At 40.3% G+C, this 23,983-nt stretch overlaps 1 protein-coding gene across 1 annotated transcript in view; it reads left to right on the forward strand.

The window, feature by feature from the left end:
* Positions 1-3,682: 3,682 nt before the first annotated feature.
* SLC5A8 (solute carrier family 5 member 8) overlaps positions 3,683-23,983 on the forward strand; it is a 74,434-nt gene continuing 54,133 nt past the window's right edge. Inside the window, exons 1-5 of the mRNA XM_032647274.1 lie at positions 3,683-4,451; positions 11,513-11,578; positions 13,591-13,642; positions 20,958-21,025; positions 21,999-22,153. Of these exons, the coding sequence (XP_032503165.1) occupies positions 4,101-4,451; positions 11,513-11,578; positions 13,591-13,642; positions 20,958-21,025; positions 21,999-22,153 (692 nt within the window). The 5' untranslated portion in view covers positions 3,683-4,100. The remainder of the gene's footprint in view (positions 4,452-11,512; positions 11,579-13,590; positions 13,643-20,957; positions 21,026-21,998; positions 22,154-23,983) is intronic.

Consider the following 23,983-nt stretch of genomic DNA (forward strand, 5'->3'; position numbering starts at 1 on the left):
CATTGCAACATTTTGTGTATCACGGGAAGTGTTTCCTATTACAGCCATGACTCTTCCTTAAAAGAATGTAGTCTGTATAACAAGACAGTTGGGGATAGTGCCTGTACCTAATCTTAATGAGCTTTGACTTTACAACATCCTGTGTACTAAGTGTGTTCCTAAAATCAATGCACATTGATTATAAAACCAGCAGATCACACGTCAAAATGCACTTGAGAAATGCTTTCTTCAAGGGCTGTGAGCGACTGAGTAAGGGGTAGCCCGCTGTGACCAGGCACCGCAGTGTCCCTCTGTGTCCCCCATTCTGAGTCAGCCACTTCACTCGTGCTCCTGTCTGCTTCTGTGTGACCCTAGTGTTAGGGGTCTTCTGAGTGGTTTCCTGAGGAGAGAATAGCTGTTTGTCAAAACAAGAGGAAAAACCAGAGACTATCAACTTTAAGTAGAGAAGGGTAAGGTAGGAACTAGTCATTGGCACAGTTGATTTGTGTTTTTAAACCTGAAGACTTCTAACTTTGTCAGCTAAGGATGACCCATGGGGAAATAATAAACATTCCTGGGAAACTCTGAGAAAAAAGTTTGTTTGGTGAAGGCTGTGGTTAAGTTAGATGTGGCAGAGACTGCTGGCCATCCCCCAGTGTCTATTCTCCTCTTCTTCTTTAGAAGTAGGGCCCCCAAATTTAGTTTGGCCCGTGGCCCCTTAGCACAAAGACTTCATTTCCCAGTCTCTCTGGCAACTAGATGTGACCATGTGACTAAGTTCTATTCAATGAGATATAAGTGGAACTGTCACATAAAATTGACGGGAAATGTCCTTGAAGGATGTGGACATACCCTAAGCAGCCCTTTCCTTCCTCTTGCTGAGACGGAAATCAAATCTGAGGATGGTAGAACTGTAAGAGAGGAGTTTGGATCCCAAATCATTTCATGTAGCCTCACCCCTCTCCCCACCTCAATCCTCAGCTACTTATCTTTGGACATCTTTAAGTGTGAAAGAGAAGTAAACATTTATCTTGCTTACACCATCGTTATTTTGGTTCCTGTCGTTCTCAGCCAAATGCAGTATTAATTGATAAAATGGGTAAAGAAAACATAATGATAAAGATAACTGCTGTAGGTCTAAATGTAGCTTTAAAATAAAAAGTAGTTCCTGATGTAGCTTCACTCATTTTTCCTCCAAAATGTCTATGAAACACAGGAAAAAGACGAAATTTGCAACATTAAAAACCAAGACTGAGTCAATTTATTTGAGAGAATTTGCTAATAATCCCTTCCTTTTTCTATTCACATAGTCAACAAATATTTTTTAAAATAACTACCATGGGGCTTCCCTGGTGGCGCAGTGGTTGAGAGTCCGCCTGCCGATGCAGGGGACACGGGTTCGTGCCCCGGTCCGGGAGGATCCCACATGCCGCGGAGCGGCTAGGCCCGTGAGCCATGGCTGCTGAGCCTGCGCGTCCGGAGCCTGTACTCCGTGACGGGAGAGGCCACAACAGTGAGAGGCCCGCGTACCACAAAGAAAAAAAAATAATAAATAACTACCATGTACCAGGTTTTAGACCCAGGGAGTATAGTGATGAACGAAAGAGAGACAAAGTCCCTGCCTTCATGGGGCTTCTATTCCAGTGGGAGAAGACAGACTACAAACAAGATAAACAAAGAACTATGTCAGATTGTATTTGTATATTAAAAAAACAAAAAACAAGGTAAGGGAGTAGAAAGCGATAGATGGAATGGGCAGGGAAGGTTTTTGGAGGAGATGACATTTGACCTGAATGAAGTGAAGGTCAGAGTCATGGTGATATCTGGAAGAAGAGCATTCAAGGCAGAGGATGCAACACATGCAAAGGCCCTGAGACAGAAACAGGCTTGGCATGTTCCAGGAACAGTGAGAAGATAATGTGGCTGGAGTAGAGTAAATGGAGAAAACAAGTGGTAGGAAAAGGTGTCTGAGAGCTGGTCAAGGGCCAGAAAATGTAGGATGAATTGCTAGGAAGTCACATTTAACTGGACTAAAAACATGCATCGTGGTGCATTTTGAAAAGGAAATGTCTCCCTAAAAGTAGGTGGGAAGACCTCTTGTCCTCCCCACAACTACTACTACTATTGCTGGGTTCAAAGTCATAACATCTCCCATCATCAGAGAATTGGACAGCCAACCCTCTGTCGTCTGGGTGTTTTCCACCAAAATGCCTCTCTCTCCATACAATCAGAGACCATCATCTCCGGAGAACATATCATCTCACTTAATCCTCTGGCAGGACGCTAATGGGGGTAGAGTACACTGGCAGTGCACAGTGAATCTTGGGAGGGGTCGTAAAGTAAAGCACTATAGTTTGTGTGGAGATGGAAGAACCCCAGATGTAGTGGATGCTATAACTTTTATGGTGCTGTTTCATGGTGAGAGTCTGAGCTCCAGGCGGTGACAGTAGGAGAAAATACTGTCTCTGTCCAAGAAGGTCATAATATTATAGTGCAAACATAGTAAATTTCACACAGTTGGGACATAATTCCAAACCATGTAGTTGTTTAAATAATGAAATTACTTGGATTTAGCTTATATTTCCTTCTTTATTTCCTTTCAAAAGTGTTATACACATAACGTCAGTTTACAAAAAAATTGTCTGATATAGCTTTCTTCACATACTAGGCTGGGCTAAATGCATTCTGTGGATTGTTTACCAAGGGTCAACTGGTAAATTATAAAGATGTATGAAGATGAACAAGGATGGCTTGAAATACACCTATGCCAGGGCTTATTTGGCCAGAGGGCCTCTTTTAGGAGAAAAACCTGAGGATCACATTGCTTTACAGGCATGACTCGTGTTGTTAGTAATATTTCAAGGCAAGCCACTTAAAATACTGAGTGCTACTACCGGAAATGATCTTGTCTTCCATATGCTTTCAGGTATCTTCATTTAGGTGTACATCTTTGTGCCTACATTTAACATGTGTCTACCTTTGTACTCTACAAAGGTATAGCATTGTGATTAAGAGAACAAATTCTGTAACAGACCTGGATTAAAAATCTTAATCTCTACCGTTTCCTTCGGAAAGTGTTTTGGCCAGCTTCCTTTTTTGAAAAATGGAGATGATTTCTATATCAAGGGTAATAGTAAGAATTACACTAGTTAATGTACAAGGTGCCAAGCATGTTATATGTCACATGGTAAGGCTTATTAAATAGTAGGCTTATTAAATATTTCTGATATTATAACAACTATCATTTGCAGGAGAGACTGTTGGGAATCAAAATTGTTTGTTGAATGAAAGCGCAGGCAACCAGTAGCACAGACTTGTTCCTCTCCTTTATAACTGCTTACGTGCCTAAGGACCGGGTCCTCAGCTCACTGCACACTGTCACCCGAATCGCCCATCAATTTATCACGTAAGGCAATCGAAAAATTCCAGGTGTATCTTCCCGTAAGGACCCGGTCTATTGAACTGGAAAGCTAAAAGTAAAGGCGTGTTAGCATACGGTATTTGTAGGGGTGGGATAGCAGGATGGGAGGGAGATGCAAGAGGGAGGAGTTATGGAGATATATGTATAAGTATAGCTGATTCACTTTGTTATAAAGCAGAAAGTAACACCATAGTAAAGCAATTATACTCCAATGAAGATGTTAAAAAAAATAAAGGCGTGACAATTGCCCTTCGACCCACCTCTCCCATAGGTCGCCTGCTCATTTAAATAGTGCGTTCCCTCGGGTGCCACTTGATAAAATTTTCTGAGCGCTCCTTGAGGATTCGCCAGAGGCGGCTGGAAGCTCGAAGTTCACCTGCCCAGGTGTCCGCGGCGCTCGGGGAGCCACCCTGGCCTGGCACCTGGGGGTCGGGTCCCCGAAGTCCCATTTCGGGGGGCTCTGCTGGCTGCGGTGGGCGCAGGGGCTGCTGCCAGAGCGTACCCTCCTTTCCCTTTCGCGAGACGCTGGGTGCCGGCGGGGACCGACACCTGCCAGACGCCTCTAATCCCCTTAGGGCGCCACGCCCGCCGCGCGCGGCTCGGGAATAAGTGAGCGCAGGGCGCGCAGGTGAAGCTCCGGCTCCGGCTGCGAGCCGCGGAGCCTCCAGTTTACGCGCAGGGCCCCGGCAACCGCGCGGCCATGGTCTCGCCGCGGGGCATCGGCACCTTCGTGGTGTGGGACTACTTAGTGTTCGCCGGGATGCTGCTCATCTCGGCCGCCATCGGCATCTACTACGCCTTCGCGGGGGGCGGCCAGCAGACCTCCAGGGACTTCTTGATGGGCGGCCGCAGTATGACCGCCGTGCCCGTGGCGATGTCCCTCACCGCCAGCTTCATGTCGGCTGTCACGGTCCTGGGCACCCCCTCCGAAGTCTACCGTTTTGGGGCCATATTCAGCATCTTTGCCATCACCTACTTCTTTGTGGTGGTCCTCAGCGCGGAGGTCTTTCTCCCGGTATTCTACAAACTGGGAATTACCAGCACCAACGAGGTACAGGGTGAGGGAGGGCCCGGGGAGAGGTGATGGGGTGAGGGGAGTACTCTTCAGCTCCTGGAGGGATTTTCCTGGGGGCAGGCTCACCACCACATCCAAGTCTCTCCCCGTTCATATCCATCACCTCTTCTGCCCGCCCCTTTTAGGGAGAGGTGTCCTGTAAAGGCGAAAAATAATCTCGGGATTTAACATTCATGAGTTCAGGGGAAGAGAGAGGCTCCCAGAGTAAACGGAGTTATTTGGACTAGTGCTCAGTAAGGCCATTTCTGCTTTAACATCTTTGATTCCAAGTCAAGGGGAAAGATTTTTCAACTTGTTATCTTGGGGAAGGGTAAGTCTCAGCTCCTCCTCCTTGAAAGGAATCCCCTCATTCCAGGTCCTCGGTCCACTCACTTTTCCAGGAAGTACGGGTACTCTCCCCTCCTTCCCTCTCGCAAACATGGCTTCCATGGAGAGTCAGGCACTCACATGGTTAAGGTTCTGAATCTCGAGTTTGAGACCAGAGTCTATGCTTACTAGCTGGGTAACCTTGGCTGACTTAATTAACCTTTTGTGCCTCTTTCTAAGTCTCAAAATGGGAATAATTATACCACCTACCTCATCTGGTTGTTGGGGGGATTAAATGAGATGATGCAAGGGCAGCATTTAGAATAGTGTCTGGCACAGGGTAAGTGCTGAGTAAATGTTGGCCATAAGTATTGGGGTGATGGTGGTAGAGGTTGTTCCCTTGGGATCACTAGGAAAATTTGGCTGCAGAGTTCTTAAGCATCTCCGCCTTCTCTCTCTGTGGAGAGATGATTAAGGGAAACCATCTTTCCAATTGCACAGGTCCCCTGGTTATAAATTTTCTCAAATCGTCTGCCGGAAAGGGCTTTGCAAAGATAGTGTGAATGTTTGGTTTAGTTTAAAGAGTTGTTGAATGGGAGTGTCAGGGGAGGATAAAAGTTTAGGGGAGTGGTCGGGCCCAGTTCCATGAGTTCCATGGACAAACCTGCAGAAGTGGTCTCTCTAACAGACCATTATCCAAGGACCCCGAGCCTCATTCTCAGCAGCCACCTTGTCCTCGAGTTCATGTAGTGTTTGCCCCAACCCAGAGCCACTGGATGGTGGTTTCTTAGTGAGGCTGGTTCATCTGGTGCTGGGGATGGGCCCCAATGGCACAACAAGTGTTGGTGACACACTGCCTGGGCTCTAGTGAACTCATTGCAGGGTGAGGTGCCCCTGGTGCAGCACTGCCTTCTTTGCGCTCTGGTCATGGTGTTTGAGAGCGTTTAGTCATCGCCCCAGAAGTGAGCAGAGTAGAGTTTCTTTGTTTTGCTCAAAAGTGACAAACTGATTACCCCAGACAAACTCAGTTTTAGGTCTTTTTTGTTGCTGTTGACCCTTATAATGTTTTGAAAAAAATTAATTTAGCATTTAATGATGAGAAGTCAAAGAAAATTCCAGATTCTGACATCTTCTGAAACTTAAAAGACTAGTGACACTGGGCCCACATTCCCTGTGGCAACAGGAACCCCACTTTACAGCTGTTTCTCTCATTCCCTATTAATTTCTATATTGAGGTCTCTTCATTGTATCTGCATGGTTACTTTCTTATGGTAGAGAAATCTATCTGCATTTAGGTCTTTATCAAAAATGCAAAAGGGGGCTTCCCTGGTGACGCAGTGGTAGAGTCCGCCTGCCGATGCTGGGGACATGGGTTCGTGCCCTGGTCTGGGAAGATCCCACATGCCGTGGAGCAGCTGGGCCCATGAGCCATGGCCGCTGAGCCTGCGCGTCCGGAGCCTGTGCTCCGCAACGGGAGAGGCCACAACAGTGAGAGGCCCGCATACCGCAAAAACAAAACAAAACAAAACAAAAATGCAAAAGGGAAAATGGAAAGGACTGAAGGGAGTTCTTGCTTTGAGGGAGATGTCAGAAGACATATTTCTTAATGGATATGAGGAATATTTCAACCTGGTAATATATGAACGCCTGGCTGACCCAGTTGGTGTATTTTACCTGATGAGATCTGTAGGCATTTCGAGTCCGTGAGCTCTGATCTGTAGTTAGCCAACTCCAAAACCCAGAAAGGGTTTGAAGAACCTGGCAAGAGGACTTCAGTCCCCATAGGCGAATGCTCCTCTCATAATCACTGACCTGTGCCTCTTCGGGTGATTAACTCAACCAGAAGCAGATTTCCCACACATTTGCAGGGGTGGAGGCTAAGTTAGCAGAGTTGCAGCTAAAAATGGCAAAAAGCAAACGTTTACTGAATGCTTAATACGGGCTGGGCACTGGGTTGCCTGTTTGACATACATTATCTGACTCAATGCTCAAAATAATTCTTATACTGTGAGAGCCCCATCTTGCAGACAGAGATTCCGAGTAAGTTAAGCTACACAAGAGAGCCTGAAACAAAGTGGACACATGCCTAGGGGCTGTGCAGTGGTGCGTACTGGCTGATTCTGAAGGCTCCGGTGAGTGTTATAACCCTTAGTGGAGTTTAGAATGGTGCAGGCAAAAGGGGCATGGTGCAGGACACAAGGGGCTGTGGACACACTGGGGGTGTCCACGCCTAGTGGATGCCAGGCCACTGGGGACAGGGAAGTTAGGTAACGTGCTATGTCCCTGGCAGTTGGTCATGGAAAACACTTTCTTGTGGCATATTTTGTTTGTTTTATGCTGAGAGGTGGAATCAACTATACAGAATAAGAAGTCCAGCATTGAGATACCCTGGCATTCTTGTGCAAGTATGAAATCTTTCCCTAGTTCCAGATTGTTAGCTACAATTGGCTGTTCAGAAGCATTTGTGATATCTATTTATCACTGTCTTCAAGGTGTAGTCCTGATAGGTGTATAGCGACTTCCAGATTCAGAGAAGAAATATGCAGGAGCCCAACTGCATTCACCGTCTCTTCAGGATGTTTCTGGATCCGGCAAAATCAATGTGTTTGAACTACGTTGCCCAGACTCTCTCTCTCTCTCTCTCTCTCTCTCTTTTAAAAAAAATCAGTAGAAATCTTAGTGTCCCTAAGTTATTCAAAGTACTGAGGACTATGAGAGATCTCAACTGACTATAGGTGTGACTGAACCAAACTTGGGTCCGCTCGTCCATGCGCAGTAAAGCCAATCTACTGACACCAGGTTGCGGTGGAGGAAAGTGCAGCTTTTATTATTAGTCTGGGGCAGCTAATGATAAAAAATTCCTCAACTCCCCCAGTGGGTTTTAGGGAAGCATTTTTAAAGGCAAGGTGAGGGAGGGGAGTCACAGAGTATGTGACCACCTTGTGCAGCATTCTCTGATAGATTGGTGGGGAGGTGATAGGGCAGTGTCACAGGGGTTAACATTATCAATCCTCAGGCTCCAGTAGGTCTGGGACTACATGCTCATGGTCATCAATTAATTAACTTCTTCCATTTGATGGAGGTTTTAGCATCTGTAAAACAACTCAGGAAATGTGCATCAGATACTGTTATCTTGGTACTTTGGGGAGGAACTAAAGATTCTGTGACTGCCATATTGCTGATTTACTGTTTGAATTGTTACTAGTTCTCCTGGCCCATCTGCTCCTTTGTCACTACACGCTCACACCCTTTCAATCATTAATTCTTGAGCCAGGCTTTTGTGACTCAGGGGAGGCCTGGAAGACTACAGCTGTTCTATAAACAAGAGGCAGGCAGAGGACATGGGGGCAGGGGTCTGTCCCAGGAAGTTACCATAGGGTCCTGCTTGGTAACATAGACACCTACTGTTATTCTGTGGTTTTGTCTAGAAATCCTAGAGCTATTCTCTGAGCCTACTGATCAGTGACTTGATCTTTAGGTATTTCTTTAGCAGCCCAGTATCTGAGATGGACAAGACTGTCCCCTGCCATTCGGTAAACAAAGGATGTTGTGGCCACCAAGCCATCAGCCACTGCAGCCGCCCCCCATGGTGCACCCTGAGGGGAATCCAGGATGGAGGAAAATAGGATACTGGCCCTAGATAGATAAGATGTATACGAAAGGAAGGCTTTCAGTAAGCTCAGACTCTTGCATTTTCCCATACACAGAAAAGCACTAAAATCATTAACTTTGTCAGTTCTTTGTGATTAGCAGTAATCTTTTGATGTTCAACTACATGTTTTGTTTTGTTTTGTTTCCCAGCAAATACTCCTATGTATCCTGGCTCCTCCCTTACCTCTTTGGAACAGACCCTCAGAGCTGTCTGAGAGGCTGCCACCCTGGGCTATAGTCCTCAGTATGGCCTCAGAATAAAACATAATTCTCAACTTTTTTCATCCAACACTGAGATAGTGATAGAATTCTCGGTTCTGTCTTGAGTTAGTATTGTGAGAGGGGAGAAAATATATATATATATATTTATATATATATATATATATATATATATATATATTTTGTTGTTGTTCAACTTGCTACATTCTTACCTCCATCACATTTTCCTCTTCAGTTTTGTTTAGTCTCCAGCAGTATGAATATACGTACCTAGAAAAGGCAAAGACTTCTCTGTCAATTCATGGACATTTATTTTTAATAGAGTTTTACTAAAACAACTCAGAAGAAATAACACAGCTCTGTTCCCATGCTTCAAGACACTTCTTGGGTTTTCTAAAAAGTCTTCCAAAATATACTCGGATGATTTCGACTTATGTAAATCACTGAGATTTAAATTCTCAGGCCTATGGATTTGGTTACCAGCTTCGTAATGTACTAACTCTTAAGTGAACAGTTTACAACATTTCCCCATCCATTTACATCGTTTGATAGTCTCCAAAATCCTGCAGAGTAAGTGGGGAAAGAATGATTACTAGGATCCACATTTTCAAAAGGAGGAACTTGAGATTTAGAGTGTCCCAAGCTCGTGGAGTCAAGAGTAAGGCTGGAACAAGGGCTGGAACTCTTGCCCCAGAGCACTCACTGCACTGCATTGTATATTCATTACTCCTCAGTTATTTTAGGACGTCCTATTATGTGTCAGTGCCACTCAGTCACTCTGGATGGATCTTAGACACATGGGCAGTTTTCTTGTCATTTTGAATAACAGAGTGGTTAGGTGCACAGAGTTTGTCATCAAATGATCCCAGATTTGCATTGTGTCTCCAGCAATTATTAGGTTGCAGCCTTGGTATTCTCTCAGTGAATACCCAGTGTGCTGATTTCCAACATGCACTTATGCATAGTAACTGCCTCATGGAGCTGTTGGGAGGACAGGGCATGCAGCAAATACTCTATAAATGTTAGCTGTGATTATGAAGCAAAAACACCTGGTGTCTTTTCCTCTGATATTTACCTAATGTCAGTTTTTCCTCCCTCATTTTTCCTGCTATATGAAAAGACTACTGTCAGCCTTAGAATTCTCTCTCTATATAGTAATAATATTCAACTTAAAGAATGTCTTGGACCCCGGCTTCCTTCCAGCTCGAAAATCCTAGGATTCTAACTCTGTAATACATTATGATCTATAATATTGGAGATAAGCACACTACTGACATACCTCAGAGGTATCACAGGTTCAGTTCCAGACCACCACAATAAAGGGAATATTGCAATAAAGCGAGTTGCACGAACTTTTTGCTTTTCCAGTGCATATAAAAGTTATGTTTACACTATGCTGTAGTCTGTTAAGTGTACAATAGCTCTGTGTTTAAAAAGCAATGTACATACCATAATTTAAAAGTGTCTTACTGCTAAAAAATGCTAACCATCATCTGAGCCTTCAGCAAGTCGTAATCTTTTTGCAATAGTAACATCAAAAATCACTGATCAGAGATCACCATAACAAGTATAATGATAATGAAAAGTTTGAAATATTGCAAGAATTACCAAAATGTGACACAGAAACATGAAGTGAGCAAATGCTGTTGGGAAAATGGAACCGATAGACTTGCTTCACACAAGGTTGCCAGAAACCTTCAATTTGTAAAAAAATGCAGTACCTGTGAAGAACAAAAAAGCAAAGTGCAATAAAATGAGGTATGCTTGTATATTATAAGGTATCGCAGGTGTCACGCTTGGCTCTGAACAGAAACTTACTTAGGCCGATTTAAGTTAAAATTTTTTATTGTAAGGATATGGGAGTAGCTCATAGCATAGGTGGAGAAGCTGAGCAAACAGACTTTGAAAAGGACAGAAGGGAGGGCAGCCTCTTCAGGCCACCCTGTCAGGATCAGTCTGCTTCTGCTCCAATCATTTTCTGTCTTTATATCTTGCCTCTAAGATTCAAATACCCATCGAGAGGAGAAGCTGATTGGCTGAACATGGGTCCTGTGACTATCTTTTGGCCTAGGCTGAGCACCTTGATTGTCAATTCCACAATTGCCTGAAGTGGGAAAGGGTTGATTCCCTAAGTGTATCAAAGGAAATGTATTGGGTAGATACCAAGAGAAAGGGGAGGACAACGCTTTGCTCATTCTGAAAATGCAGAATATAATTCCATTGGTATGACATTCTGCAAAAGGCAAAACTCGTAGGGATGGAGAACAGGTCAGTGATTGCCAAGGTTTAGGGGTGAGAGGAGGGTTTGACTACAAAGGAGCAAGAAAGGAGAAACTTTTGACGGAGTTTCCTGTGGGTGATGGAGCTGTTCTGTGTTAAAACCCATTGAACAGTACTCTAAAGCAAGGGTCAATTTTTCTCTATGTAGTTTAAAATAACAGTGAAATAGGAATGCAGAATACGAATTAGTTATGAAGTTGCTTTAAATTTCTAACTCCTTTACTTCTTAAGCTGCTGGTTTTTTTTTTTTTTAATTAATTAATTAATTAATTAATGGCTGTGTTGGGTCTTCGTTTCTGTGCATGGGCTTTCTCTAGTGTGGCAAGCGGGGGCCACTCACTATCGCGACCTCTGTTGTTGCGGAGCACAGGCTCCAGACGCGCAGGCTCAGTTAATTGTGGCTCACGGGCCCAGTTGCTCCGCAGCATGTGGGATCTTCCCAGACCAGTGCTCGAACCCATGTCCCCTGCATTGGCAGGTGGACTCTGAACCACTGTGCCACCAAGGAAGCCCAAGCTGCTGGTTTTTAAAAAGTGTCCAGAAGTTTTACATATTAACCATTTTTCCTTTTTTGGAAACAGTATTTAGGACTTCGATTTAACAAATATGTTCGTCTCTGTGGAACAATCCTCTTCATTGTTCAAACAGTAAGTAACCCTCAGTTCATTTATTTTCTCTTTTTTTCATGTACAGTGTTTTTAAACAAGGGATCTGGGTCAAGCTTATTTGGTAAATACGTGAAAGATTAAAAAGGGATGATGAAAATAGGAGGAAACAAAAAAGGAAAAACACTTGTCACTACATAACATTAATCCTTAAGATCATTGAACAGTGTTTCAGCAAATGCATTACTTCCTGGGAAAACAGAATGATTTAAGTAAACATGGAATATTTAACACAAGCAACACTTATGTTACTTTAGGAAAGTATGGTTTTCCCTCTTACACCTCCCTCTGTCCCCACCAAAGTGACAGTAAGGGCATTACTGAGATGACAAAGATATTTGAAGGAACTGTAGCAGCTGATAGGAGGAATTGTAATAAAGGGAAAACAAGTTGTATGTTTCATAGTATTTTGCAACATGTTAAGCAATAAACTTAATAGGAAAAATTAACTGACATAGGAAGACATTAGGTAATAATTTTCTTTGTTTGAAAGCATACTTTAAAAAATGAATCAGTGCTCTCTTTTAAAAATCGAACTGTAAAACCCAACTGATGTACTCATTGATATAAAACAACAAAATCATGCACTCTGGAGGAGTTTTTAAAGCCAACTACACAATCCAGTACTTCAAGAATATGCAAGTGTAGATTTACTGCTTGGCACAAATGGAAAGCAAAGATTTGCCAAGCAATCAGTGACAGAGAACGCTTCCCACCCTTCATCCAGGCTGCTGGAGGCTTATCACTATCATTGTCACATCATTTAGACCTATCTTCCTCTTGGCAGCTAAGTGCTTTAAGAATGAGTTTGATAATGGAGGTCCAGGAAGGAGTTTTCATTCTCATCCGTTTTTATAATTCCATTTCTCCATTCAAAAGCTACCGAAACGTTTGCTACAGCAGGACAGAGTGCCTTTGCAATTATTTAACTTGACTCCATTTTACATCTTTGTAAATTATGTAACTTAAATTGTATCTGTCCTTAACACTTGCAGTATAAAAGGAAGGAGCCCTCTGGGGTCTGGTAGAGATTCTGACACAGAGCTGAGGCTGGTAGCTCGCATTCGACAGCGGAGTTCAGACACTCTTTGGATCATCGTTAGAAGTGCCAACAGAAATGAAAAAGTGGGGACAAATGTTAGGAAGGTGGCCCGTGGTCACATTTTCAAATCTTTAACTTGGACAGAATAATGACTGTGAAAAGCTAGTTCATTCTTGCAAAAAGAGGGGAGCTTCAGAATCTGCTATTTGAAAGACTTACTTCCATAGATCACTCATGCAATTTAATCATTCAACTACTATATAACATTTTTTATATGTTTTATACAGTAATCATAGAATTAGCTTCTATGTATTTGAAAGATCAAATGCAATGAAAATGGTATTCTGAGAAAAAAGAACATATTTATCTTACTGTTGTACCCCAGATTAATAAATATTTGTTAAGTGTACGAATGAAAAATAATAAATAATATTTAAAAGGTAGAATAGAATTTTTGTTGGCTTTCAGGAAATTTTAGGGCAAATTTACACTTTTGTTTAATTAGTGGTCATGCAAACTTTTACAAACAAGTTTCCACAATTTTCACTGTTTTCCCAATTAATTATACAGTGATTAACAACAGCTTGAAAGCATATGAATGAGGAAGCATCCCCTTTTAAATTTGTATTCCTTCTCTCTTTCTAATTGTTCTAGATCTAGGAAAATTGATTTCAAACTTGAATTGATGTATCAGTGACTATCCGCACTAAGTACAACAGGAAAAGTCCATATTTTTACACAAAATTGGTCATAAAAGATTTTTGTGACCTATGACCACACCACAAATGGAAAAGGAGAGTCAACTTCACTTAAATAACATTTTTCAAGTTACAAGCAAATTTTATTAAGTATATTGAAACTGTAGTTTTAATTCATAATTAAATTTATAGAAAAATATCAGTATTTCATTTTGTAATTCATATTGTTTATTTGGTTTTCTTTTTCCCCCTAGATTTTGTATACTGGAATTGTTATCTATGCCCCTGCCCTGGCTTTGAATCAAGGTACATTTTAGAGTTACCAATATGTCACTTTCATTTGGGGGTTCACTTTTAACAGACCTTATTCTATCTTTGGGGAGATGGGGAGGTGCAGGAATGCTTCCAGTAACCTGCATCAGCTTGAGGCGGGCCAGGTGTGTTCAGTGTCTACACTAGCAGCTTCTTTGGGTTCCTGGATCATAGCTTCAAAAGATCTGTAGACTTCACTGGGCGGTGTTTCTCTGGGATGTGCCAACCAGCCGTTCTCCATCCCTTCAGAATGAACGCCCCCTGTAGTCAAAATCATGAAAGACTGCACTTCCTCCCTTTGTGGCTATAACTTGGAGCCCATCTCCAAGAGGCTTCTGTGTTATCCAGCTCAGACTCGGTCCCGTTGTAAAATCTGGCAGGGAGAGAAACTTTTCTTCTCCCCATTTCTAATGTGGTCCAAAATACAAGAAACAGAGATCTGTGTGATTTGAAATATCAGATTGCTCCTAGTGACCAAAGGACAGATGGCTATAGTATCCCTGTAAACAAATGTGTGATGATTGTAGTGATCAGCAGATTACTGTACTCTCTAGATTCGGGCAGATAATAGTTGTGAAACTGAGATTGTTTACTGTGGCAAATGTGTGTGTTAGTCATACCTTCAAAAGCCTTCGGGGAACTCTATATTCCCTGAATTCTTATCAAACAGAAGTGAATTTATCTCTAAAACTTCCTTGTAAAATGGACAAGTGGACTCTGTGATGGGAAGAATGTGGTACACTTCCTCAAGTTAATATAAAATGGACAGACAACCCCAAAGAAAACAAGAAAAAAAAAGAAAGAAAATGGAAAACCCCAGCTAACTCCACATTCTAATTTCCTGATTTCATAATACATAGATAATAAAGCACAACAGTATTGTTGCAAAGAAGAACTTCATTATATAATGTGCTATTGAATTCTGAATGTCAGGCTTGTTCCATGTCAATATTACCAACATCATGGTTGGATCACTTCATATGTAAAGAGCTGAACTATGAACTTCATAAGTTACCTATCGGCTTTAAGTGTAACTAAAGATGTTGGCTTTCGAGTTTTAAAGGGCAGTTCTGGGCATGAGAAAGCACTGCCTTCAGTGCTTCAAGAACTCTGTTCTTATCAGTTTATTGTGCCACTCCCTAGGAGTAAATTAGGATCCAAGGACTGCATTTTGACCATTTGAGTATCAGTTGTGTATTTTACTGTACCAAAAGAGTAGACACAAGCATAGACAGGGTACTTGGTGTGCAACAGATGCTCCATAGAAACTTGTTTAGCTGAATTGGAACTTAACATTCTCTAGATACAATTTTTTTTAACTTTTTTTTTAATTACAGAAAACTTCAAACATACACTAAAATAGAATAGTGTATTGAACCCTAATGGACCCTTAACTCTACACTAATAATTATCAACTCTTGGTTTAATTCACTTCCTATTTCCCTCACTAGATTATTTTGCTGTAACTCTGAGATACTTTATCATTTCATCTGAATTCCATATGTCTTTTACATACTTTTTTCATTGAGGTATAATCAACATATAACATTATATTAGTTTCAGGTTTACCATAATGATTCAATATTTGTATATAATACAGTGATCACCACAGTAAGTCTAGTTAACATCCATCATCATACATAGTTACAAAATTTCTTTTCTTGTGATGAGAGCTTTTAAGATTTGCTCTCTTAACAACTTTTAAAATATGCGATACAGTATTATTAACCATGCTGTACGTTACATTCCGATGACTTATGGATTCCATGACTGGACGTTTGTACCGGGATGTGTGTTTTTTGTTTTTTTTAAAATAAATTTATTTATTTATTTTTGGCTGCATTGGGTCTTCGTTCCTGCACATGGGCTCTCTCTAGTTGTGTTGAGTGGGGGCTACTCTTCGTTGTGGTGTGCAGGCTTCTCATTGCGGTGGCTTCTCTTGTTGCGGAGCACGGGCTCTAGGCATGTGGGCTTCAGAGGTTGTGGTGCACAGGCTCAGTAGTTGTGGCTCGCAGGCTCTAGAGCACAGGCTCAGTAGTTGTGGTGCACGGGCTTAGTTTCTTCATGTCTTGTGAGATCTTCCCAGACCAGGGCTCGAACCCATGTCCCCTGCATTGGCAGGCAGATTCTTAACCACTGCGCCACCAGGGAAGTCCAGGATGTGTTTTTTAAACACTATTGTACCTTTATCATTTCTAAAACATTAACATTAATACCTTACTGTCATCAATATAAGGTCAGTGTTCAGATTTCCCTGCTTTTTTTTTTCAGTGTTTGTTAGAGTCAGGATCCAGATAATTTCATGTAATTGTAATTATTTCATTTGTCTCTTACGTTTCTTTTTCTTGCTTTTTAAAATCGAAAACCAAATTTTATTGAGATATATTGTAGCTTATATACAATAAAATGCCCAGAACCTAAGTGCACAGTTGGATGAATTTTAACAATTTTGTGTACTTGTGTGACAACCACCCAACTCAAGATATACAATATTTCTATCATCAAATCCCGGAAAAATTTTTTTGATTCTTTCTAATGAATCGCCCCCTCCATTCCAAGCAGCCAGTTTTTATCACCATAAATTAGTTTTTCCTGTTCTTAGATTTTATATAGCGCCTTTCTGCATCTGGTTTCTTTTGCTCAACAAAATGTTTTTGTGGCATTCATTCATGTTGCTACATGTATCAGTAGTTCATTCCTTTTTATTGCTAGTATTTTATCATATACATCTACGAAAATCTGTTTATCCATTCTGTTGTTGATGGATGTTGGGTTGTTTCCAGTTTTAGGCTATTTTGAATTAAGACTGCTAAGCGCATTCTTATACAGGTTTTGTTTTGTCTTGCTTTGCTTTTTTTTTTTTTTTTTTTGCGGTACGCAGTCCTCTCACTGCTGTGGCCTCTCCCGTTGTGTAGCACAGGCTCCAGACACGCAGGCTCAGCGGCCATGGCTCACAGGCCCAGCCGCTCCGCGGCATGTGGGATCTTCCTGGACCGGGGCATGAACCCGTGTCCCCTGCATTGGCAGGCGGACTCTCAATCACTGCACCACCAGGGAAGCCCCTTGCTTTGTTTTTTGACACACATTTTCATTTTTAGTGGATGAACACCTGGAAGCAATATACAGTTAAATACACATTATTCTGACCCAGCACAGGGTAGGTGCATGTAAAAAATTTACGAGAAACTGCCAGATAGCTTTTCTAAGTGGTTCTATCCTTTTGCACGCCCACCCCACGATGTGTGAGAGTTCCAGTTATTCTGTGTCCTTGCCAGATTTTGTATTTGTCTTTTCGATTGTAGCCATTCTAGTTGTATGATCTATTATCTTATTGTGGTTTTAATTTGTATTTTTCTGATGACTGTTGATGTTGAGTTTACTGGCTCGTAGAATAATAAAATGAATGCAAAACAGACAAATAACCTAGCAGAAAGTGGGCAAAAGACTTGACCTGTCACTTTACAAAAGCAAATATTCTACCAATCCATTACATAGCCTATTTATCCGTTTACCCAGGCCTTTTAAAATTTCTCTCAGTAATGTTTCTCAGTTTTTGATATTGAAGTCTTGTACATATTTCTTAGATTTATTTCTAGATAATTGATGTTTTTTATGCTATTGTAAATGGTATTGTTTTATAATATCATTTTCTAATTATTCATTTGCAAGGATGGAAAAATACAATTGCCTTCTATATGTTGATCTTCTGTCCTGAGAACTCGCTAAATATATTCATTAATTCAAGTAGGCTTTTGGCATATCCCTTATGATTTTCATGTTGTTTATGAATAGAGACAGTTTTACTACTTCTCTTCCTGTCTGCATGCCTCTTATTTCTCTTCTTTGTCTTAATGCACTGTTAATGTAGAAAATTATATTGATTTTCAAATGTTAAACCAATTTTCATCCTTGGGATAAACCTCACTTGGTCATAATATATTAACCTTTTTATATATTGCTGTATTTGATTTGCCAATATTTTGTTAAGGATTTTTACAGGTTATGAGGAATATTGGCCTGAAATTTACTTTTCCTTTAATGTCTTTGTCAGGATTTTGGTATCAATTATACTGGCTTTATATGATTTGGGAAGTGTTCCCTCCTCTGTTTTCTGAAAGAGTTTGTATAAAACTGTGTATTTCCTTCTTAAATGCTTGAAAGAATTCACAATGTGGGCATCTGGGCCTGATATTTGTTTGTTTTCATAGAAAGGTTTTGGTATATGGATTCAGTTTCTTTGATATAGAGTTATTCATATTTTCTTGTTCTTATTGAGTCATTTTGGTGAACTGTATTTCTTGTGAACTAGATCTAGAAGCTTTCTCAGACTTCATTCCAACTTTTTGGAGAGACTATTCCATACGCAGTTTTCAACTCTTTTGAGTTAATACCAAAGAGCGCAACTGCGGGATTATATAAGAATGTGTTTAGTTTTGTAAGAAACCATCTAACTGTCTTCCAAAATGGCTGTTACCATTTTGCATTCTTATCAGCAATGTATGAAAGAGTTATGTTGCTCCACACCCTTGCCAGTGTGTGATGTTGTCAGTGTTCCAGATTTTGGCCATTCTAATAAGTTTCTTGTTTTCATTTACATTTCCCTGATGACATATTATGTGGAGCATCTTTTCATATGCTTATTTGCCATGTATATATCTTCTTCTGTGAGGTGTCTATTAAGGTCTTTAGTACATTTTAAAATCAGGCTTTTTTTTTTACAGTTGAGTTTTAAGAGTTTTTGTATAATTTGGAGAACAATCCTTTATCAAATGTGTCTTTTGCAAAATTTTCTTTCAGTCTGTGGCTTATCTTCTAATTCATCTGATATTATCTTTCACAGAGCATATGTTTTTTAATTTTAATGAAGTCCAGCTTATCAATTATTTCTTTCATAGATTGTGTCTTTGATGTTTTATCTAAAAAGGCAACATCATATATAGGTCTATGAGCCATCTTGATTTAATCTTGGTGAAGGGTATAAGGTCTGTGTCTAGATTCATTTTTTTTGCATGTGGATGTCCTGTTGTTCCAGCACCGTTTGTTGAAGAAACTATCTTTGCCCCATTGAATTGACTTTACTCTTTGGCCAAAGATCAGTTGACTTTAATTATGGGGGTCTATTTCTGGGCTCTCTGTTCTTTTTCATTGATCTATTTGTCTATTCTTTCACCAGTATCACACTCTCTTGATTATTCTAGTTTCATGTTAAGTCTTTTCTACTTTTTTGTTTTATTTTTTTACTTTTGCCTGCATTGGGTCTTCGTTGCTGCGTGCAGGCTTTCTCTGGTTGCAGTGAGCAGGGGCTATTCTTCATTGCGGTGCACGGGCTTCTCATTGTGGTGACTTCTCTTGTTGTGGAGCACGGGCTCTAGGTGCACAGGCTTCAGTAGTTGTGGCTCGCAGGCTCTAGAGCACAGGCTCAGTAGTTGTGGCACATGGGCTTAGTTGCTCTGCAGCATGTGGGCTCTTCCCAGACCAGGGATTGAACCTGTGTCCCCTGCATTGGCAGGCGGATTCTTAACCACTGCACCACCAGGGAAGTCCTCATATTAAATCTTGACGTCAAGTACAGTCAGTTCTCCAGCTTTGTTCTTCTCCTTCAATATTGTGTTGGCGATTCAGAGTCCTTTGCCTCTCCATATAAACTTTCGAATCAGTTTTTCAATTATCCACAGTTTGTCATTATCCACAAAATAGCTTTCTGGGACTTCCATTGGGATTGCACTGAATCTGTAGATTAAATTGGGAAGAACTGACATCTTGACAGTATTGAGTTGTCCTATTCATAAACATGGAATATCTCTCCACTTACTCAGTTCTTTCATTTCATTCATCAGAGTTTTGTAGTTTTCCACATATACATCTTGTATATATTATATTTTGTTAGATTTATAGCTAAGTATTTCATTTTGGGGGGTACTAAGGTAAATGGAAATGTGCTTTAAATTTCAAATTCCACCTGTTTTTTGTTGGTATATAGGAAGGTGATTGACTTTTGTTTATTAACCTGTATCCTGCAAACTTACTATAATCATTTATTAGACCTGGGAGATTTTTTGCCAATTATTTCAGATTTTCTACAAAGATGATCATGTCATTTGTGAACAAAGAGAGTTTTACGTCTTCCTTCCTTCCTTTGTACCTGTTCTTAGTGGGAAATCTTCGAGTGGCTCACCATTAAGTATAATGTCAGCTGTAAGTTTTTTGTAGATAATCTTTATCAGATTGAGAATGTTCCCCTCTATTTCTAGTTAATCGAGAGATTTTATCATGAACGCATGTTGGATTTTGTCAGATGCTTTTTCTGCATCTATTAATTTGATAATATGATTTTTCTTCTTTAGTCTGTTGATGTGGTGGATTCCATTAATTGATCTTCAAATGTTGAGCCAGCCTTGCATATGGTGTTTAATTCTTTTTATGCTCTTAAAATTTGATTTGCTAATATTTTGTTGAGGATTCTTGCATCTATATTCATGAGGGATATTGGTCTGTAGTTTTCTTTTCTTGTAATGTCTTTGTCTGGTTGGTATTAGGGTGTTGCCGGCCTCATAGAATGAGTTATAAAGTATTCCCTCTGCTTCTGTCCTCTGAAAAAGATTGGTATAATTCCATCCTTAAATATTCAGTAGAATTAATCACCCTCTGGGCCTGGGGCTTTCTGTTTTGGAAGGTTATTAATTGTTGATTCAATTTTTAAAGTAAATATAGGTCTATTCAGATCATCTATTTTTTTCCTGTGTGAGTTTTGGCAAATTGTGTCTTTCAAGATATTGGGTCATTTCATCTGGATTTTCAAATCTGTGGGCATGGAGTTGTTATCCTTTCATTAAAAAAGTATAATATGCCCCTTTACTTCTTAAATAAATGGTAACAAATTATATAGACTTTTCTCTATCTTGGCCCCATTTGAACACGCACAACTTGCCTTTCATGGACTGGCAGAATAATGTGTTTATTTGAACCATGGCAACAAATATCCTATGACCCCATTCAGTCTGGGTAACGACCTCCCAATATCAAGCGGTGTCTTAGCTTAATTACAATATAAATGCTTTTTCATGTATTTGATTTAGCCAGTGTTGGATACTGTATGGTGCCTGAGGGTAGAAGCCAGGTGTATTTCACTCATCAAATAAAGTTTTAAAGTCCATTTGTCTTGGTACATTTTTTGATATTTGGACCTAGTTTATGGCAAATGGGTGTAGAGGTAGGTGCCCAATAAATGGTATAGCTTCCCCCTGATGATTTTTTGAGAAGTGCTTATATATGTTTCATAGTTACACGTGCATTTTCTTTTCTTCTACAGTCACAGGATTCAACCTGTGGGGTGCTGTAGTGGCTACTGGCGTGGTCTGCACATTCTACTGCACTATGGTATGTCAAGAACATTATTTCTCCTTTCACTCTACACACTTGCTTTGCAAAACTGAACATTTCAATCGTTGCATGCTGCAATCTGGGTTCTTCATACCTGCCTCCCACAGTATAACATTTTTTGTAAGGAATATTCAGTCCAGGGTAAAATTTGATCCTTTGTAGGACATTGATCATAACGGATATTTTCTTCTTTCATTTGAACCATGCCGTGGTCCCCAACCTTGTCTCCTAATTCACTCTCACTGTTGCTGTGTTACTTAGCTGTGCTCATAATATTCCTCAGCTTAGAAACCTGAGATAACTTCCCATTGCCTTTAGGCAGGAACAACAGTCAAAATATGTAAGAACCAGTATGGCATGGGCACTGATATTATCATGGATGCTGATCCTTAGCAGTGGTGCAAGCCTTATACAACCCCTGATATTCTAGGTCTTAATCCTTTAGTTGCTCAGTGTTTTGGAAGACAAGGTCCTCAAGGAGGGGCTGGTTCAGGGACTGGAGGGGGACACTTGGGAAGTTTGTGGCGGTGGCTAGTACAAAACAATTTTAGTTTTTTCAGCAACTGGTATGTCCTTCTTTGTGCATACTGGTTGAATTTCAGCCCTGCCTGTAGGCTAAAATCTATGATATTGCCATTTGCAATTTGACTCTGAATTTTTTTCCCAACAATATTCCCACACCACTCCACGGCACTCCAAAATATATATCTGGCTGCACTCAACATGCCACATATTTTAACCTCTCTAAGCTTTTGCCCATGCTATTTTCTCTATTGGGAGGACCTTACATCTTGGACTCTGCTTATATTTGCAAGTTTGGTCTGAGTATTACCTTCCTGACTGTCTCCCTGGGGGGAATTCTTGGCCAAGATCCATTTTTCGTTATCTTTCTCCAGCATGGTGTATAAGCATATAGATGCTTAATAATGTCTGGCAGAAGCATTAATCCTAATGTACTTTCCCCTCAAAGGGTGGTCTTAAAGCGGTTATCTGGACAGATGTTTTTCAAGTTGGGATCATGGTGGCTGGATTTGCATCTTTGATTATACAGGCTGCATTGATTCAAGGTGGAATCGGCACTATTCTGAATGATGCCTATCATGGAGCAAGATTAAACTTCTGGAAGTAAGTTGCTATTTACTTCTTGGTTAATATAACATTCCTTTTGTTTTTTTCTGTTAAAAAAATCTCTTGGCTGAAATAGTAAGTTTACATTAGAAAACAAACCAACCATTCAGGGTGTGGTACAAAAATTTGAAGCTGGGAAGTTCATGCGTAAGGAATTTCCACCAGGTCTTTAAGGGGTTAGTCAGCTGTAGTTAGCTACATGGAGGTGAGGATGGCGCTTCCTCCTCAGGAGGAGGGATTGATAGCAAAAGAGTATTTTCTTCCAGATATTAAAGTCTGGAATAGGTTGAAAGGTGTGGGTAGGGAAATAAGGGGAGATATACTAGAGAGAGAAGAAAAGGAAACCTCTTAAGAAAAAAACACTAAAAGACAGTGATTCCATTTTTTTTTTTTTTTTTTTTTTTTACAGAACGAATTGCTTTAATTTAATTTCAGGTGTAATCATCAAATCACTTATTTGCGTATTTCTCACCACCATTTTTTATTATTACCATAGTGTTTAATTTGTATATGGCCTTGTCCACATGCTCTATGAATGAAATTGTGGCCTAGATTTCGTTCTATGTGAAATAATATTAAAAACTAGTACTAAAACAATTTTGCTTTAGTAGATATTTATGTGCTAAAATAGCACTGCTTTATTTTGGTCTTTGTGGGATGGTGATAGTTATTTTTAATTAGCTCAAATGAGCAGAAAATGGTGTTTTTTAAGTAGAAATGGGGTATAAAATTACTATAATGACCTCACTTGTAAACCTAATGTCTAATTGACTTGAGTTATTGGAGAGGGGGCAGGTGGTGGTGAGTTGACTTTATTTCTAATTTAAATATTCCTTGAGTGAGAACATATATGCATGTTCCTAGTTAAACCTGGAATGATACATGTATTTGTATAAGACTAGTATCTATTTATTCAGGAAATGTTACTCCAGGCATTTATGATGGGCAAAGTTCTTCTAAAGGTTTTTACAATTGCTTTAGGCAGCAAAAACTAAAGAAACATATATTTAAATGTGTTAGTCAAACCAATGGACCTAATAACATTTGTAATTAGATTGCTTAAATAAGTATTTAATTTGTCTGTACACAGTTATTTGAAAGTCATTTAATTATTCAAAGATAATTTATTGTTTTCTCTGTAGTTAACTGAGACACATGGTGCTAAACAATAGTTTTGGGTTTTTTTTTTGTTTTTTTTTATCATCTTTATTGGGGTATAATTGCTTTACAATGGTGTGTTAGTCTCTGCTTTATAACAAAGTGAATCAGCCATACATATACATATGTTCCCATATGTCTTCCCTCTTGTGTCTCCCTCCCTCCCACTCTCCCCATCCCACCCCTCCAGGCTGTCCCAAAGCCCCGAGCTAATATCCCTGTGCCTTGCAGCTGCTTCCCCCTAGCTATCTACCTTACTACGTTTGTTAGTGTGTATATGTCCATGACTCTCTCTCGCCCTGTCAAAACTCACCCTTCCCCCTCCCCATATCCTCAAGTCCGTTCTCCAGTAGGTCTGCGTCTTTATTCCTGTCTTACCCCTAGGTTCTTCTTGACATTTTTTTCCCTTAAATTCCATATATATGTGTTAGCATACGGTATTTGTCCTTTTCTTTCTGACTTACTTCACTCTGTATGACAGACTCTAGGTCTATCCATCTCATTACAAATAACTCAATTTCATTTCTTTTTAAGGCTGGGTAATATTCCATTGTGTATATGTGCCACATCTTCTTTATCCATTCGTCCGATGATGGGCGCTTAGGTTCTTTCCATCTCCAGGCTATTGTAAATAGAGCTGCAATGAACATTTTGGTACATGACTCTTTT

This window comes from Phocoena sinus, chromosome 10 (genome assembly GCF_008692025.1).
Source record: "Phocoena sinus isolate mPhoSin1 chromosome 10, mPhoSin1.pri, whole genome shotgun sequence".
Classification (NCBI taxonomy): Eukaryota; Metazoa; Chordata; class Mammalia; order Artiodactyla; family Phocoenidae; genus Phocoena; species Phocoena sinus.